Here is a 20384-nt window from a genome sequence, read left to right as displayed (position 1 = left end):
ATCACTGAAATCTCAGGTATTTTGCCTCTGGGAACCATTCATTTTATACTCTTAACCGCACTGGAAACTGGCCGCAAGTTGCGACAAATAAACAACACTACCTTAGTACTTCAGTTAGGCACTAAGCACCTTCCTCCTTAAACCACAGTGGGTTGTCCTGATCCAAATAGGTTTGAATAATCAAAGTGGTGCTTTCCGTGCCTTCATGGTTGCAAAGATTTGAACTGCTTTCTGAAGGTCCACAGTCTGGGCCAGCTCATGCTCTGTTGAGATGGTTGCAAGGCCGACCAGCCTCTCCTGTGTCATTGTGGAGCGTAGATGTGTTTTTATTAACTTCAGCTTGGAGAATCTGCATTCTCCACTGGCAACTGTTACAGGAAGTGTTAGAAGTATGCTCAGAGCAACAAAAGCATTTGGAAAGAGGGTGGTCATCTTATTTGTGCACATATATTCCAGAACAGCCTTTGGAGTTGATCCTGCTAAAATGTATCTTGAAAGGGTTTTCAGTTAATCACCTAAATCACTCGCATCAATATCGCACATGTCATCATGTATCAACGCTGTATCTAGTGCCCTGCATTGCTGGCATAGGTCTTCTTCAGGTATAGTGAGGAGTTTTGGAATATCATACAACATCCCAAATATACTGCTGTGTTCCTTGAGCTGCATGAAACATTCTTCAACTGACTGTGTAGCACAATCTAGCACCTGGTTAAAGAATTGGACTTTGAATTGTTATTTGGGGTCTCTTATGGAATTATCCTGTGCCTTGTAATCAAAATGTCGTCTTCTTCGGTGACTCTTGTATTCTTGAATGAGTGGGAAAATAGCTTCAGTGTAAAGTTCCTCTGCCAACTTCTGTGCACTCTTCAAACGTTTTGAAATCCCTCATCTGACCGATAAGACTGTAGGTATGACTTTGCTTTGTCCAGTTGTTCCATTGCTTCCACATATATCAAGGTCAACACCTTGGAGTCTCTTGCTTACAACATTTATTTCAAACAGTATGTCATGCCACAACACTAAGCCACACAGAAATTTGAAGTTATGTATGTTTCTGGTGATTCCATTTCCCTCTGTCACTGTTCTCTCACGAACAGTTCCTGTCATAGCATTATCCTCCAGAATGGCAACTATGGTATCATCTATCTTCCCAATTTGGTGTTTGATAGGCTTTATTGCCTCCATTTGACTTTCCCATCATGTGGCACTGAGTGGTTTCAGTGTCCGAGAGGATGTTCCCAGGTGTTGCTTCAAAATTTGCCATCGATGAGTTGATGCAGAGAAAAATACAGAAATGCTTTGAATTACTTTAAAAACTTCAGCAGCCTCACTAGAAGCTGATGCTGCATCACTGACTACCAAGTTCAGTGAATGAGAACTACATGGGACAAAAAAAGCTCCAGGCTTTCACTCTCGGATCCATGTCTGCACTCCTCTGTTCTTTACTCTCATGTTGGTACCATTATCGTAGCCCTGACCTCTAATGTCAGATATCGCAATTCCCATATCTTCCAGCTTTTTAAGAAGCACATTTGTCATACCAGCTCCTGTAGTTTCATCAATGTCAATAAATTCTAGAAAATGTTCTCTGACAGTCACCATTGCAGGGACATTTTCACTATGTTCTGTTGTTAAAACGCACCACTAAAGACATTTGTTCCATATGGCTGATGTCAGGTGTGCAGTCCTGAATAACAGAGTAATATCTTGCTGACTTCGGAGCTGCCACAATCTTTTGTTTGACTTTTGTTGCCAGTAACTGTATGATCTCATTTTGAATTGTTTTTCCAAGGTAGTGGTGTGTGTACATTTCTTGGGTGGTGACTCTACTTAGATGCTCCTGGAGTACAGCATCAAACTCAGCCATCAGCTCCACAATTGTAAGGAAGTTTCCATTGTTTGGCACATACAGCTGATCTGAAGAGCCAGGCAGTGCTAGGTTTTGAGTAGCAAGCATTCTCACAATGGCAATGAGCCTTTTCAGAACATTTTGCCAGTAAAGAGACTCTGATGCAATCTTCTCTTGATGTTGATCATCTGTGGTGGCCTTTAACCTTAGTCTCATCTCAAGCTCTTTCCACCTATGGAATGCTCTCCGGTGATTTGCTGCCTTCTCATGGCATGCCAGATTTCTAGCCAGATTTTTCCAGTCTTTTATTCCTGTAGAACCCAATGTGGCTGTAACATTAGACTGGGGAGTTTGCAACAAAAACAGTATGCAGCATTCTGTTTTTTGAGTACATAAGCCATGGCCTCTCCGCTTTGTCACCATTGGGGATTTCACACCAGTAATGTGTTGGATGGAAACTTCTGTTTTCATTGTCTTTGGGGAACGTGAAGTTTTTCACTTGCTGTGGCCCATACAGTACAAGGAAGTCCCTCAGGCTACTGTTCAAGTGGGACCACAGTCCTGGATCAGCTAAACTTAAGGAACTAAACTCAGCAGCAGCTGTTTCTTGCGCCTCCACCACACTCTTCTCTGAGCTACACTTTTCTTCAGGAATGTGCATGGTTAGATCCATTTGAGATGGAGATATAGATGCTGCAGTAGCTGCCAGGTCACCTGCACTCTGACTAACTGGAAGATCAGGCATCTCCTCACCACTCACATCCTCCCTGGGGCCGGAAGGCTCACCGTGAACATTTGTGTCTCTGTATCTCAGGAGAGCTCCTTCCTGCTTAGATAGAAAATCCTTCTTTGCTTTCTTTTTCTGAATGCTGCCCCAGAGGGGCATTTTCTTCTTTCACTCATGACTGCTGTTCTGTACCAGCTGTAGTGGCTCTCAACACTCAATTGAAGGGGACAAATAAGCAGGCTGGTAGCAGGGCCTGAGTGAGGGAAGATATCAGCATCTTAAGGGCCTAACTGGCTCCTACTACTTCAGTTGACTGCCTGTTCTCCTCAAGTGGGTTCAAGGGAGCAGCAGGAAACAGGAAGCTCCCTGAGAAGCTGGTGTTAATCAGCCCAGGTTCCTGGGGGTGCTAGAGAGGTACATAAGAGGCTCTTCCTCCTCCCTCTTCCTGCAGCTCCTGCTGCTTTCTGTTATTCCCTCTCACCTTTTCTCCTGCCTGCCTGTTACGTCTCTTGTGCCCTCCAGAGTTTCTGCTGATAGGAATTTGAGAAATGACTGTGTGTGCAAGAACTCAATGTCTTGTATGAGAGTCTGGGCAGAAACAGATCTGTCATTGGAAGCATGAACATACAGATAAACTGAACGGGTGCAAAACAGCTTGAAATGTGCATGCTTCCATATCCAAGAGCAAAGAGTGGCCAGGGGACCCTATGAGAAAGTAAAGGAGTCGTCCAAAGTGTTGCTTTACGTTTTTCTTTTGCCTCTTTTTTGTTTCTTTAATCCATCTGTAGGATGAATATCTCCAGACCTTAAAGCACCATACAATAAAAAACAATTTCTGGACAGACTGCTTCATATCTCTGGATACACGCCTCATAAGGCACAGCCTGGAAAGCTTTACACCACCTTTATGCTTCCCAGATTCTCGGCTGCTCCAAGGAATGGAGTATGGGGCTGCTCTAATTTACAGCAACCTGACATGGCTGCCTCTGGGCTGCTCTGAATGGTGGAACACAGCAGCATACACTGCCCTGCCCTGCCCGATGGCCTCTGTTCGCTGCCAGAATAGTGTGACAGAGCGATTTCAGGGTTTGGAAACTAGAGCCTGGGCTCCGGCCTGAGCCCAGAAGTCTACATAGCAATGAAACAGTTCCACCTCCTGAGCCCTGCGAGACCAAGTTGGCTGGCGCAGGCCAGCCGCATGTTTTTCTTTGCTGTGTAGATATACCCTAAGGCAGTGATTCTCAACCTATTGTAGGCCACATATGCAGCTCTCTATGTGTTATTTGGGTCACATCCACACACGATATAGACCACCTGTATGGCCCTGAGGATGTCTCATGGGCCATAGCTGTGTGCTGATTGAGCCACAAGCAGCCCATAGGTTGAGACCCACTGCCCTAAGGGAATGTCTTTACTGCAGTTAGTTTGGCTGTAATCCAGGAGCTGCCACTCAGTGTTTAAAAGAAAAACTAGAAAGACAGCCCAAGGACAAAACCAGCCATCCTTAACCCAATAGCCCAGGAGCCCTCAGCCCCACTCACAAAAGGATCATTTTTCAGTTAATAAGAAGATGGGGGGGGGAAATCAAATGCAAAAACTAGGGCAAGAGCCCCCAAATGGTCACAAGGAGGCCAACTGAACTAAACGTAATGTAAACCTACTCTGTGTCAGACATCAGCTTAATTATCATCAATTTCCAGATAAAAACACAACATGCACACAAGTATCTCTCAGTCATTTTAAGGTAAAATACATTATAGGGTTGTTGCAGTTATCTGCAAAACAAATATTATCATCCCGGGAAATTCAGAGTTAGCGTTAACCTTAAAAGAAATCCAAACATATTGAGGCATGGAAATGAACAGTAAAGGAATTCAAACAACCTCAACTCTGCACTGTAGTGATACCATGTAATAACCATACAATTATGATTCAAGCATAATAGTGTTCATTGTCCCAGATTAGATTAGATTTTTAAAGACGTTAAGATTTTTTTTCCGCCATATTTTCTCCCTCATGGTGACGCTACATAGCAGATTTAAGGATAACTCTGCATTTCTATTGGGGGTAAATTGCAAAACAGCTATGTGCAGTTCTGTTTACTCCTTAGCCCCATCCTCCTTGTCAGGGGCAGGGTTTGAAAAATCAGTGCTTCAATCTTTATTCACTTGAGGAACTCCCAGCATGGGCGGTGCTGCTTGCTAGACTTCGCCGACCAGAAATTCACAGAGGCTGTTGAAGCAGAAAGAAAGATTATTTACTAATAATTCCAATTGACTTACAAAGCGGGTGTGAGAGGTGGCGGGGTTTGGGACCTGCAGGGAGCGGCGGGACTGTTCTTCAGACTCCTTGTTTATTCTGGAGCCCAGGCCAGGGGTGTGAGAGGTGGCGGGGTTTGGGACCTGCAGGGAGAGGCAGGACTGTTCTTCAGATTCCTTGTTTATTCTGGAGCCCAGGCCAGTGGAACTCACTAGCTCCAGTACAGGCCCTAAAAGGCTTAGATTTGTGGCTTGGGCTCTGAAACCCACCCCCCTCCCTAGGCTTCAAAGCCCACGCTGCAACAAATCCACAGCTATTTTTAGCGCGGTAGCCCAAGTCTGTTCACCTGGCTCTGAGACTTGCTGCCGCAGGCTACCACTCTATGTACATGTCCCCAAAGAGGGTCAGAAAGAACGAGGAGCAGGGACAGAGCTACCTCGCAGGGAGAAACCCTAGGAATACGACAACCTTGTAAGAAAGCTTAGACTGTGCTTTGTGGTTTATATTTTATTTAAATTAAGAATACAGATAAATCCTAGCAATTGGGTACATTTTAGACAGTGTGTGTGTGTGTGTGTGTGTGCGCGCGCGCATGCATGCTGTGTTGAGAACAGTCCCAAATAACAAGTTATCAAACAAATAACACTATCTCTGATGTAAACTGGCCCATTACTCTCTGAGAAGGATTCATGTTAGCCAGAAACTTTGGGTTAATTACAAAAGGGACTCTTAAAACAAGGGCTCTTCTTAATCCCAGCAGGATTTCTCAAAATGGTATAAAGCTGCTTCTGAAAAAGTTGAAAGATAACTTCTGATTTTGGACTCTTGTGCACACTACAGACCAGAGCTTGTTTTGTGCTATTTTGTTCAGTGGTACACAATCCTTTGAACCTAAAAACACTTTTACTAGTTGCTAAATTGTCTAGTTCAAATCTTTGATAATGTGGTAGGGTGTTTCTATCTGGTGGCTTTCTAGACAAATTGATGTGAGGAACATTTCCCTTCAGTGAAATAGCTGAATCCAAAAAATATATCTGGTTCCTATTATACTGAAGGGAAAATGAGAGGTGTGCATTGAAAGTACTAAGCCAGTGATTGAATTGTTAAAGTTCTTCTTAAGGGCCATTCCATATCATGAAGACATAATCTGTAAAGCAATACCACAAAATGATCTGTAAAGAAAGGGGACTGAATTAGCATTCAATATGGTTAATATTTCCAAATGTCCCACATAATCAGCTAGGTCCACCCATTTTAATATCCTTAAATGACCAATGGTAAGTGTTTTTAGGCAAGAAAACACTGTGCAGAAGACAATTTAGCTTTTTTTCATGCCTGCTTCATATGCATCATGCATAGTGCCCCTCTCAGATTGGCCATCGTGCCAGATATGACAGAGTGATTCAGTGTGATTTCAGTGGACCTTTGGGACTTCAAAAGAATGCCCCTGATCCAGCAGCTGGCATGAAGGGCCAGCAATAAAGTGCTTTTAATGTGCTGGAATTAATAGCTTGCAAAATTTCCATTTAAAGGCAGATGTTTGGGGATAAGAGCAACTTTAGAAAGCATCCAGTATTGATAATGCTGTTTGATTGACAAACATCACTCCTTTTAAAAGAAAAAAATATTCATAGTTTGACACTTGGGATGTCAAGTATCAGACAAGTGAATTCTTGGAAGTTAATGGTTATAAAAGCAAAGATGACAGAATTTTAATTAAAAAGCAACTAGAATACAGTTAGCCTTCTGCAGCACAACAAATAAGAGTGTTAATGATTGAGGCTCTGTGTCAGACTGTTTCCCTCTCTATCCCTTCACATGCTGCTGATACAAGTAATCTCTGCAGCTCCTGTCATATGGAACAGCCTTCTTGTATTCTTGGCACACATTGACCCCATCTATTCTCAAATCTCATGTGCATATTTTCCCCCAGGTGTATACTATGCCCCCTAATTACTCTCTTTCTCTGCTTTTGTTTTAAGAATTTTGTAACTTTATTTCATCCTGTGATGTGTTCTGGGATGCAGTTTGTATAAAGGATGCTATTCGAAATAAGGACCTGATCCTGAAAGCCTTTACATGAGTTGTCCTTATTCATGTGAGCAGTCTCATGTTATCCAGTGCGATAAATCACTCGAACATTGATATAGAGCTTAGGCCCTTCAATTGTAATATATCACTTTCTGAGGATTGACAGTCATTTGTAAAGCCATTCTGTTAGCTTCCCACAGAGTGCTTAACCTTTTATCACTGCTCTGCGCTGAAGTACTACTAGAACTGAGAGTTATAAATGAGAACTACCCATTTGAGGATATTTTGTTGTGAATGCAAAAACGTGCTTATTTTATTAAAACTGCTGTTGTTTTATTGCGCTGTCTGAAAAATGACATTAGAACTCAAGGCACTGGATACTACAATGATGGGCAGCAGTGCAAAAGATAAAACGCAAGATTTATATAAGGTGGTCAGCATTTTTATTATTTGCCTTTTTAAGGTGTTCCCCAACCGAAACTAACTTGGCTTAAGAAGAAAGAATCTCTACGAAACAATTCTTTCTTGCTTTTGAATGGGTCCTTATTTCTGCAGAATGTTTCATTTGAAAATGCAGGAACATATACTTGCACAGCAACCAGTGCTCTTGGAAAAGCAGTAGCCACATCTGTCCTTCACTTATTCGGTAAGTGTAAAATCATAGTTCATCATTCATAAGCAATGACAAACCATTTTGGTTATAAAGTGTTGTTCTTAGAATGGATAGGGATGTGTTTGGAGAAATAGTTAATCCTCTAATTGACATGGGTTTAGAATTTCCTGATGGAACCTGGCCCTTTGAAGTATGTTTTTCATTCCATACTGTCTGTTTATGCTAATTTTGAGCACAGAGAATTTGAGTTCTGATGTCTGTCTTTCTTGGGCTCCATCCACTTGCCACTGGGCAACTGTGCCATCTTCTTGGCAACAGCCAATAGCCTTTAAGCAAGAGACCTGGGTCTTCTAGAGCCTTGTTGACACTCTGTAAGAGATAAATCTAGATTAAAGAATGCATGGTGCTTTCACCTGGAGACAGAGGGCAGGGTTTACAAGGAAATCCAGAGCAATCCACTTACCCTAGTGGGAGTTGTACTTCTAATCTCAGAGGGCAATAAAACATACACAAGTGAAGAATAAAAATTACAGAACATGGGCAGCCCACCCTGAATGTCTTTATTTATCCTAGTAAGGGGTAAGAAGCTGAAAATGAAAAACTAAAAATGTCTGGTTAATCAACTCTACTGTAAATAGATTAGTCATGTAAAATCCCACAATGCAACCTTGACCCCCAAGTATCCCCAGTGAATGGCTCTTCCATCTGTAAAGACTAACTCCCCAAACATTTTGTGCTAGCTAAGCATGCTGAGTTCTGTTACAAACCCTCACTGTTAAGCACACAAACATTAGCTGGCTTATAGATGATGGGGCCTGTTTCCGCAGGTAAGAAATTTGGGGGGATACGAGTCTCTTCGTAAGAGTGAGGGTGTGGAGCCTACTATAAACAGTGACAATAAGATACACTCATGGTTTCCAGCTTCCTGACTGAAGCAGAGGAGCCAGATGCTTCTGAGGAGGGCAGTGTAATTAAAGATGTGTCACAGAACTGCTGGTCAGAGCCTGAACTTTATTTCTGGTCCCAGTCACCTGACACTGATTTAAGTGAATCTGAAGTAGGTAGTAGGGACCAAATGCTCCAATTCTTAGTCTATGCTCAAGCAAAACTCCCACTGATTTCAATGGGGAGGAAGTTTTATCAGTCAGGACTTGAGGACTGGGCTATATGGGGACTTTGAAACTCCTACCTATTTTAGAGGGGCCATGAATGATCAGGAGCCCCGCAGAGCATTGTAGGTCAGGCAGTGGTCCTGCCTCTCTCTGGCAAGTTATGTGGCAGCATTATATATATATATATATATATATATATATATATATATATATATATATATATATATGTCTTTATACTCAGGGAATATAAGGACTAAAGATTTGACTGGCCACTACTGAGGAGGGATGGAAATGAGTGCACCCTGTCTCCTCTTTATGTCAGTGCAGGGTTAGTCACAGTCATCTGTATATATCACCATGCACACAAATGCATCAGATGCTTCCTTGTTATTCTATGTAATAAAAAATGCAGAAGAGTTCAATTAATGGGAGCAAGCCTGAGAACGTAGTAAAAAAGCAATAAAAGACCTAAACCACAGAAGGAGACAGGATCGTGTATAATATGTACATTCACTAAAAATAAACTTTGACAAAATGGTAAGAACTATGTGTATTGACAGATTGACCATGTTTTTGGCAGTAATTCTGGCATTAATGTGAAAAAAGAAGTTACTATAGTGACAGGCATATAATTTCATCCATATTATGCAACCTCTACCTGCAGAGCAGATTTTTAAGAGCTTTCTTTTTATTATTTTAGCAATTTGTCACATTTCCATCAGAAGGAAGAAAGGAGTTGAGCCGGCTCCAATGAGAGGGTTTTAAAAAAATGCTTCATATGAATGTCTGATAATGAAATGATAAATGACATTGTCATGAGAAACAGTAAACAAGGCCAAAGTTTTGGTAAATTTTTTATTACAGTAGAAGGATAACAGGGTTGTTTTGTTAAAAGATGAAATTTTGAATGAGGGTCAGTAACAAATGTTACTCTGAAAAACCTTTGAAAGAAAGAGATGTTTTTTGTGTTCTGGTGCATTAATGTACAAGATGATGATCCTAAAGAGTTCCAAAATACTGTAATTCTTCTGTTTCATAAATACAACATTGGACAATTTGATCAAAATCATCCTTGTAAATATCTTTTTATCTAGTATTATAATGCATTGTTTTCCAGAACAAAAGTTTCCGGAGACTAACACTGTATCAACAAAAGGTAGCAGGAGGAAGCGTGTCCTGATGGCATCTGGAATTGGTACAAATATTAGTGTGATACGTGGTGATCTGCTAAGGATAGGTATGTTGCCTTGGCATCATTCTTGTTAGAATTAAAAGTTTTGTTAGTAATAATTTTATTTAAATGGAAAGGACATGATTAGGATGGCCCCACCACAAAGACTAAACCCCGAGGAATATCTATTTTTATCTCTTGAGAAACATCTGCAGTCAGGAACAGGAGGATGTCCCGAAACTCTGCCTCGTCACCACACTCTACACTGCCCCAACTGTGGTGCATTGTGATGGAACAAGCAATGGTGCTGTGTTATGGTCTTCAGTGAATTCTCCAACATTATCATTAACTGCTGTTAAAAAATTGCACCATCTGACAAACAATGGCGCTAGTAATTCAGGGCTTATTTTAAAATTTAAAAATATAGAAACAAAACTGAAGGAGGAGCAGTAAATATATAACAGCCATATGAGCAATTTTATTTTGTTGGTTCTTAGTTGCTCACAACCATCTTGCTATTTAGTATAGTCCTGCATGTAGATATAGCTGTGCCTATATATCATGATTACATGCTAAACTGATTTATTGCTTTCAGCCAAATTTTGTCATTCTGGGCGGTTCACCACTTTCCTGTTGAAATATTGAGGGTTCTTCCAATTTTCCTATGGGCCATTATCTTTACTTCTGCATTGGTTTGTCAGAGCCCTGATTTGTTAGCCTTCAGGACATGCTATCTTCTCTCTCAGATTTTTACTGAGGAGGGAGAAAGTAAGAAATGGAGTCTAATTTTTATATAAGGAATTGTTCAAAAACCGTTTTAAAAATGGTAACTCTGCGGATCACAGGATCTATCTAAATGAATCATCATTGGACTGAATAGTGAAGTTTCTCTTCTGAGCTGCCCTTGAAAACTGTGAGAGATCCACCTGGACTGTAGACTTGATTTTGAGTTCTCCATTTCAACTAATTTGTTTGTTTCTATAAAGTGGTATGTAGCAACATGTAAGCCACATTTAAACATGGTTCACAGTCTTGGAGTGAAATCCTAACTCTGTCAAAGTCAATGGGAGTTTTACCATTGACTTCAATGGGGTCAGGATTTTCACCTTTGGTTCATAAAGAACATAATAAACTCTCACTTAAAGTGGAGGGAGAATGTAAATTATTGTGGCAAATATACAGAAGAGCCTCCACTTTAGCTAAGTGGAAGATAGCTCACCTGCGAGCACTTGAGACTAGTTTTGCCTTACCTCAGACGTCTGTAAATTAATACATACCCCTCTTTTTACTTATACTGCGGGAAGCTTCCACACACCTATGCACAAATTGAAAACACAGATATCACAATAGATACATTAAACTTAGAAAAAATACTAAAATGCCATTGATTTCTAGGTTGTCCAGTGCATCCTAATCACGGAAACATGATTCGTTGGTTCTTCAGAAATCGTCCCGTTGAGGAAATTAATGACTTGGTATATAGAGCCTTGGTTGGGGGACGTATCCTAGAGGTGAACACTGTGTCTGGTCAATTTGCTGGACAATACAGATGTCGGACTTCAACTAGTGTAAAACCATTGTCTGTTTGGGTAAATGTCAAGAAGGAAGGTTTGTTGAAAATTCTATGACAAATTCTTACTTTTTAATAATATTTCTTCCTAATGTTTTGAGAATTTTATTGCTCTATTGCAGGGGTCGGCAACCTCTGGCATGCAGCTCGCCAGGGTAAGCATCCTGGTGGGCCGGGCCAGTTTGTTTACCTGCCGCGTCAGCAGGTTCGGCCGATCGCGGCTCCCACTGGCTGTGATTCGCTGTCCCAGGCTAATGGGGGTGGCGGGAAGTTGCGGCCAGCACATCCCTCACCCGCACCAGTGGGAGCTGCAGTCAGCCGAACCTGCTGACGCGGCATGTAAACAAACTAGCCCCTGGTCTATTGCTTATTTTTACATATAAAGTATTAAGTCCCCAGTTCTGTAAACACTAATGTGTATACTCAACTTTATGTATGTGAGTAGTTCCCTTTCAGTCAGTTAAAGTTAAGCAGGTGCATACATGTTTGCAGGATCAAGGCCTTGAATTTTATGTGAACACTCATTTTATTCATTTATTTTATAATATGGTATCAAGAAGCTAAAATAATACTCCTCAATTCAGTGACTTGATATGTTACACAGATATTAAATCAGGCCAATCATACACAAACTTCTGCTTCAACAGGCCATATATATTATCATCGTGATAGTATGTCTGACTAACAAAATGGTTTTTGGGATAAAGATTGAAAATATTAGATGCTTTAGAATGTGTATGAAAAGTTATTAATTAAAATATTAACATTTCATTGGTATTACAATGTTAAATCTATTCCAGTGGTTGCCCTTAAATTTACCAGTTTACCTTTAATAAATAGATAGGGTAACCTCAGTATTGGCAGTTATACTGTACTACTCTGTATTTACTATAGGTCATACCTGGAAAGTACTGCAGCTATCAAGGCAATGTTAATTTTTATTTTTTAAGAGTAACCAGTAAGGCCCTGATCCTGCATTGTGATATGTTCATGTACAGAGCCCCATTAGCTTCATTTGGCTACACAGTGTAAGAATGGGGCCTGAGAGAGAGAGAGATACCTTACATATGTGCTTACAGGAGAGTAGACCCCATCTACAAACACTTTATTATGAAGTTCATAAGTTTTTAATGTGCCCTATAATTCATTCATAATAAATAATAAGAGGAGGGAGTGTGATTTTGAAAAGTGCCTAAGAAAGTTATGTACCCAAGTCCCATTTAAAGTTTCAGAGTTAGGCACCTGCCTCCCTTAGATATTTTTTGAAATTCTCACCCAATAACTCAATATCAGGAGAATTCTAAAGGGATTTTAAAATCAAATGTTTTTAAAAATTGGAAGCAGTTATTTATCATATATCTCATGTACAAGGCCTTACATTTTCAGTTTTTACTGATTTTTTTTTAACCAAAAAACCCCAGGGTTTACAAAAGCTATTATACATTTTTTACCAATTTTCACCTGAATTTTGGACCACTCAAGAACATGAGAATACTGATTATGTTAAAAAAAATCCAGTACATTACATTAGGTAGAGGTATGTGTATATGTAGGCATACGTATGTATACGTCAGTGCTTAGCTCCTCAAAAAAAGAAGGTCTGGAACTCGCCAGACCTGGCTCCCTGCTCCAGAAGGAAAGATGGTGGCTCTATAACCTGAGCAGTCCAAGTAATTCCAGTCTTCCATCTCTCCTTCTGGAGTGGGCTTGAAAGCAGAAGAGGTGGAGAAGGCAGTGTGAGATGGCACCCTTGCCTCCTCCATCTCTTCCATTTCTAGGCCAAATGAAGGAGAGAAGGCAGGTCGGTTATCTGGGCCGCACAGGTTACCAGTCCGCCATCTTTCCCTCTGGAGTGGGGAGCCAAGTCTGGGGATCCCTGGGTCCACCCAGGTTTTCAAGCTGCCGTCTCTCATTCTGGAGTGGGAAGCTGGGTTAGAAGTACTCTTACTTTTCTCCATTTGTTGCTGTTTTGTTGTCCTCTGGTCCCCTAATAATTCTGATATTTATGCAGAAAACTGTGAAGTTACTTTTTTGCACTGATTTTCACCTGTTTTTAAATTTTTATTATGAACACTGATAAATTCCTGAGGAATTTTAAACAACATAAAAATCTAAAATAAAGGGCCTTGCTCATATTTTACAGATAGCAATATGATTTGGCTTACTGTTTATCGACAAAAGATCAACAGACGATAAAAATGTGGGATCCTGCAATCCTTTACTTTGATAAGCATGAGTAGTCCAATGACTGCCACCAGACTATGTATGTGAGTGAGGACTACTTTAGTATGTAAGGGCTTGCAGGATCAGAGCCAGAGTTATCTGATTACTACAGTGTAGTAATTTTGCTAGAAATGTATCCATGATCAAAATATGGCCTATTGATGACAAATCTGAACTTAAAAGTAAAGTGAAGTATTAGTTTATTAAATCTATTAGAAAAATAATATGGAGATATACCTATCTCATAGAACTGGAAGGGACCCTGAAAGGTCATTGAGTCCAGCCCCCTGCCTTCACTAGCAGGACCAAGTACTGATTTTGCCCCAGATCCCTCAATGGCCCCCTCAAGGATTGAACTCACAACTCTGGGTTTAGCAGGCCAATGCTCAAACCACTGAGTGATCCTTCCCCCCCTTACATGGAGGGTCTCACTCCATGAGTGTGTATGTCATTGAAGCTAGTGGAGTTCTGCATATAGATCTAGTTAAATATATGGCATCTGGTGTCTTTTATCTGCCTGCATTTTGTTTGTTTACCAATACATTTCATATTGATATTGGTCGGTATTTTTACTGGGGATTTTTTTCCAATCATGAGCTTTGATTTTGAGAATTGCACATGTAGATGGTTCATCATTTATATAGCCAAACCTTTTTAAAAATGCAAGGAATTCTTTGGTGGTTTTTGTACAGTAGGCAGCAGCGGCCCCAGGCACCCGGGCTCCAAGTGCGTGCTGGGGGCGGCAAGCCATGGGGAGCGCCCTGCTGGTCCCTGCAAGGGCGGCAGTCAGGCAGCTTTTGGCAGCTTGCCTGCGGGAGGTCCGCTGGTCCCGCGGCTTTGGCGGCAATTTCGCTGCGTTTACACCGAAGCCGCGGGACCGGGTACCTCCCGCAGGCAAGCCGCCAAAAGCTGCCTGACTGCCGTGCTTGGGGTGGCAAAAAAGCTAGAGCCACCCCTGACAGTAGGCATACTGAGGGCACTGCTGCACAGTGGCATCATAGTTAAACAAACAATAGTTTCTCCATCACTGTTGCAGCCAGTAAATTTAACCTTTTTGCTTTGATATTATTTTAAGAAACCCAAAAGTAATTAGGAAACACTGAAAAACAATAAGTTAAAGAATTCAGTATGTGCTGTAGGATTGAGGCTGTGGACACAGCTGGTAGCTATCAATTATTCTTGGTTATTACAGAAAAATCTGACTCCTTCTGTAATCACATAAAAATCTGTCAACATTGCATAGTACTTCATCTTTTACCAAGTGTCAAAAAAAAAGGGGAGGGGGTAGTGTGTGGAAAGGAAATCATTTGGAATTGTGACCAATATAAGGTCTATAGTTGTTGGAGATGACCAGCCTTTAACATAGTGGATTCTTTTTTTTTTTTTAAATCATCTTTCATCTTGCCAGATGCTTTAGTGGCTAATTATTTACGCATTAGATGCATTTTCTATAGTTTATACCAGGCAAGATTCTCTTAAATCTTGAAATTATGCAAGGAGTCTGGAGTAATGATAAGATCTATACAGAATAGGCTCTTTAAAGAACAACAAGAAACATGGAGAGCATTATTTACAGTTTCCTTTTTTAATGTTCACTGTAGAAAGAATGCTAAGAAAGCCTTTAAAGAGGTTCATCAGTTCCGACTGTGAGCAAATTCTGTCCTTCTGCACACACACTGATCCTATTGACTTCCTTGGGAGGTTCATGTGCATACCTGAAGGCAGAATTTGACCTTACATGTTAGACAGGAACTAAGATTTTTTCCCACAACGAGCGTGGTAGCTATCTATCTTACAGAAACTGCTGTATCACAAATACATTTGCTACACAATTACTATCTATAATGGTTTCTCACACTAATTTTCATTTGCATTTCTTCTCCTATTGACAGACTATAAATGGGAATATGCTGAGTGGAGTCCTTGCTCTGCTACCTGTGGGAATTCAGGAACCCACTTCAGAAGGCTGCAGTGTGTGAATTCCGAAGAACAAAAAGTGAATGAATCATTATGTGAAGACCATCAGAAGCCAGTGGTTAGTTATCAGTCCTGCAACATACATGACTGCCCTGCCAGGTAAATCCCTTCCTGTTGTGTTTCGACCTGTGTTAATACTTCCTTTTAAAATATGCTCATGAACCCCTGACATTGTTTCCATGTGTTCTACTGTGACTCTGAAATATACTAGCTTTTGTGCAGTGATGCGTCCTAAGGCAAGGGAAATGTGAAGAGCTGCCATCAGCAATTACAGGAATACTAATTCTTCTGGAGACAGGGCAGCATTCAGTAAGAATTTTAAGCAACTTGATATTGTAACAGCATGGTTCAGAGCTCTAAATTTCAAAGTATCTAGCAGAGGGGGGGTCATTTTTAACACTGAAGTGGACTCTCAAGATGGAACAGTTTATATTTGTGGAGTAGATGGTAAAAGGCTTGTAAAACATACTTGCTTAAGGAAGTGTTAATGGTAATAAATCAAACAGCTGAAATATCCATATACTTGCATATTACTTTTAGATATAGATATAGTTTGGCCATGCATCCTGTCTTAGATAGACTTGAGACCTTCCCAAAATTTCTGCCAGTTTCCAAGTGGAATGGGGACATCCCCAGGGCTGGCTAATCTGTCCATGACATAGATTGTGTCTAGCGCTGCTTGGGTTCACAGGGTGTTTGGAAGAGAGTGGTGCAAGGCGTTCTTTCTCTTCCTTGTGCACTTGCACAGGAGCCAGAGTCTTGGTGTTTGCACTTGCAGAGGACAAAGTTAGAGTGTGTTTAGCATCAGCAGTGGTGCTAGACAGCGGAGCTTGCCAAGGACCATTGTTACACACTGGCTACCAGAACAGGGTTGATGCAGAGGGGGAATATGTACTGTAACTGCTTATCTGTATGATCTACCTATCGTCTTCCTATAGGACCTATCACAATAGTATCTCAGCCTTTCAGACTGTGTTGCAGCTCCCTTTCTGGCATGCAGTTCCTCACCAATCTTGTTGGCCTTCTGGCTAGGTCAACTAGAATGCCTCTGGGGACTGCTCTTGGGACAACATGTCTGTGCACATGATGCAGACACACCAAAAGCTTTAGCTGTAACTGCCAAGAACTCAACTCCAGTTTTACCACTCACTTCTCACTGCTTGGGAGGAACTTTCCTCCCTGTCAAAGTTCTGTTCCCAGCCTGCAGCAGGAACAGTTGCTGCCACATGAATACAAGCACTCTGCATCTCCTGTCAGGAAAGGGCGTCTCCTAACTGCCAGCAATGTGAAATTCACGAGGGAGAGAAAACTCATGCACATGTTGGAGTTGCTGGTCATTGGAAAATTGTTGGAGGGAAGTGTTAAGTCATTAAGTGACATTGTGGAAGTACAATTGCCAGTACAGGTCTGTCGCAACTTTCGTGCATTTAACATGCGCGATTTCAGCTTTACGCTGAAGGGCTGGAGTCCGAGGGGGGGGCGTGGCCTCAAGATTTAAAGGTCCTGGGGCACCAGCTGTGGCTGGGAGTCCCAGGGCCTTTAAATCACCCAGGGGGCTCCCAGCTGCAAAGGCAGAGGACCTCCGGGCCCTTTAAATGCCAGCTGCAGCCTGGCTGCCAAAGCTGCAGGCCGACATTTAAAGGGCTCCTCCGGGCTCCCCGCAGCGGCCCTGCCACCGGAGCTGCAGGCCGGATTTAAAGGGCTCGGGGATATAATTTTCGGTATACGCGGTTTTCGCTTTACGCGATGACCACAGAACGGAACCCCCGCGTATGATAAGACTTGCCTGTATGTTCTAAAACCTTTGTATTCTAAATATATAAAAAAACAAAACATAGCAATAGATAAATATAAGAAGAAATGTGTTTATATTTCAATATTGGCAGCCAAAAAACAGATCACTCTAAATTGTGAGTCCGAACTCAAGCCATCCCATAACAAGTGAATTTCCTGCGGATGGAAAAATAGCAATAATAATCTGAAGGAGTTTGAGAAGCATGGACTCCACTGCAGGCTTTCTTCTGAAATCAGGCCAGTTGACTCAGGTGAAAGAAAGAAGGAGAGAGTAATGTAAATACTTGGGGCATTAATGCTCCTCTAAGGAGAATTCCAAATACGTATGTAGTGAACTCTAGCATACAGCTTGGCAAACTGTATTAAACTGATCCGAGAGCAATTGCATCAAAAGTCTCAGTTAATTCATATGACAAAATATACTAATACCTAAGTTCTCTCTGACCTAAAATATTCACTAAAGTGCTTTAACTTCCTGTTTTACTTGTATTGTGTATTTTGCATAGAATTATTAGAATTTTAGAATATATCTATTAATATGCATATAATTAATTAGAATTAGAATTTTGCATTTGTTTGCATGAAATGAAATGTTTGTTTTCCTATCTACAGTACTTAATTTTTTCTATATTTATATTGGTATTTTGTATTGGAGAAGAATGAAAATATTTAAGTATATTTCCTTAATAAAAACATTTCCTTTTATAAAAGAACCCTGTGTAGCTTACATAAAGAGGGCCTGCAGATCTCTAAGAAATGGGTCTTGCAGGAGCTGCTAGTGACTGGCACAAACTCTTCCTTTTTCTGTTGCCTCCAGTATGGTCACTCACCAGGGAAGGGAAGTAGAAAGCATTTGAACCTTCAACTCCATTCCCCACATAAGTGGCCTGTGCACTGCTGTTAACCCACTGTGCCCCTCCCAGGATGACTCATATGGACTCGTATATGGAATTTAAATGTAAAGCAAAAGTCATAGGCACCGATTCAGCAAAGCATTTCAGCATATGCTTATCTTTAAGCTCATGCTGAGACTTCAGCACATGCTTAGCATGTAGTAAGTACTTGCTGAACTGGGGCCTTACTGACCTATTGTACAAATACTGTAAATTTGTACAGTACTTGAAAGAAAACTGAAATGAAGCGAAGAACAGGTGTCCCATTTTTAAAGGCAGTAATCCATCCTGAGTGGACAAACTACTCGGCCACAAGGGAACTAGGTAATTGCTGATTAAAATAGCATATCCCTCCTATTTTCACAATTATGCTACATGTAATTTCCCAATCCCTATTTTTAGGTTGGATTTAGAAAAATATTAAATAGAATAAATTGAACCACCTCTTGCTTCTTCTGTTGTGCCTGTTGTTCCTAGCTGTTCAGATAAACACTAAATTATTCAACATATCATCGATAGAAAAATGTTCAGGTCAGTCCTTTATATAACAAGCTCTTTACCTAGCAAATTTTGGTGACTAGTGACACCTGTTACTTTAATTACATTTGGGTCACTACATGTCATCTTATAATATAAGTTGTGAAAGAGAGGATCTGTTGTCAGTTCTGAAAGAATATCTTAGATTCATAGATTTTTTTTTAAGCCAGAAGGGTCCATTATGATCAATGGTGGATTCTCTGTAACTTGAAGTCTTTAAACCATGATTTGAGGACTTCAGTAACTCAGCCAGAGGTTAGGGGTCTATCAGAGGAGTGGGTGGGTGAGGTTCTGTGGCCTGCAATGTGCAAGAGGTAAGACTAGATGATCATGATGGTCCCTTCTAATCTTAAAGTCTATGAGTAATCATGTAGCCTGACATCCAGGGTAATACAGGCCAAAGAAATTCACCCAACAGTTTCTGCATAAAGTCCATAACTTCTGTATGGCATATTTTCTTAAAAGGATGTCTTCTGAAAATCATCTCTATCAGTCCTGGCTCAGAAGAAACATTGCTTAGGAGGTCATAATACTGGCTCATATTTTTCTCATGTTAAGGAGTTGACTTTAGGCAAACGTCTATAACTTGCAGCTACGATAATAAGTTCCTGTGGTTTTTATTTTTAGAGAATTTGCTGTGCTATACTATTGTGTTTGCATTACTTTCCTATTTACTGTCTCTTTATCTTACATCCTCAGATGGGTAACTAGTCCATGGTCTGAGTGCTCTGCTTCTTGTGGTCATGGATTTCGCCAACGACAAGTAACTTGTCAACAAGCAAAAGCAAATGGCACTACATTGATGTTGTCACCAGATGCCTGTGTCGACAAAGATAGTCCACTAGGAAAGAAAATGTGCACAGTTCATTCATGTACAGAGTGGATGATTCAGTCGTGGGGACAGGTAATCTACCCTTTGAAAATCTTGATGGGAAACTCACTGTAAATACAGCTATGTCATCATACTGCAATCTTCAAATTAATGTTCTGGCCTCCATGCTTGGTAGTTCTGTTACTGTTGGAAATCTTTGTAGATATTTCTTCATATTACAGTAGTTAATATTATTTGTTTTGTACCTAGAAGGCCTTAATTGGCATTAGGGTCTGTTGTGCTAGGTGCTGTCCACAGGCATACAGGAAGAACCGGAAAGGTGTAGTTAATGTTAGCTTTCAGACAATGTTTTACAAGTCTTGGCTCCTTTATTTTGCTATGTCTAGTAAGTTTATTTGATCAAAGAAAAGATATTCTGTGGAGATGTAGGCTGGGTATATGCAAGTTTTATCTGACAAGTGAGTCCTGCACAGAAAACAAAACATATGCTTTGAAACCCTAACGTTAGCATCACTTTATTTTACAACCTGGTCCATTTTTCTCTCCCTCCCTCCCCAATATTGGTACAGTGCTTTTATTGCACTTGTACTGGAACCGAAGCTGTATCTGTGAAAAGGCAGGTGTGTGGATGTGCTTTAACAGTAGATGACACAATATTTTAACAAGAGGAATTGTGCTTTTTACTTTCATGTTACAAATTGCAATAGCTTTTGAATTTATGATGATTTTTTCAAGAGGACTGATATGGTGTTTACTATTTGACCTTAATAAACATTTCAGAAACATTTCCCTG

General features: G+C 40.8%; 1 protein-coding gene across 12 annotated transcripts in view; it reads left to right on the top strand.

Moving 5' to 3' along the window:
* ADAMTSL3 (ADAMTS like 3) overlaps positions 1–20384 on the top strand; it is a 274175-nt gene that overhangs the window by 248089 nt on the left and 5702 nt on the right. For all 12 annotated transcript variants that reach the window (XM_039492789.1, XM_039492793.1, XM_039492785.1 and 9 more), the window contains 5 exons: positions 7333–7515; positions 9712–9831; positions 11161–11373; positions 15451–15634; positions 19459–19663. In XM_039492789.1, the coding sequence (XP_039348723.1) occupies positions 7333–7515; positions 9712–9831; positions 11161–11373; positions 15451–15634; positions 19459–19663 (905 nt within the window). The remainder of the gene's footprint in view (positions 1–7332; positions 7516–9711; positions 9832–11160; positions 11374–15450; positions 15635–19458; positions 19664–20384) is intronic.

This window comes from Mauremys reevesii, linkage group 10 (assembly GCF_016161935.1).
Source record: "Mauremys reevesii isolate NIE-2019 linkage group 10, ASM1616193v1, whole genome shotgun sequence".
NCBI classification, from domain to species: Eukaryota; Metazoa; Chordata; order Testudines; family Geoemydidae; genus Mauremys; species Mauremys reevesii.
The sequence above is the reverse complement of the archived record's forward strand: the minus strand, read 5'-3'. Positions and strand labels throughout refer to the sequence as shown.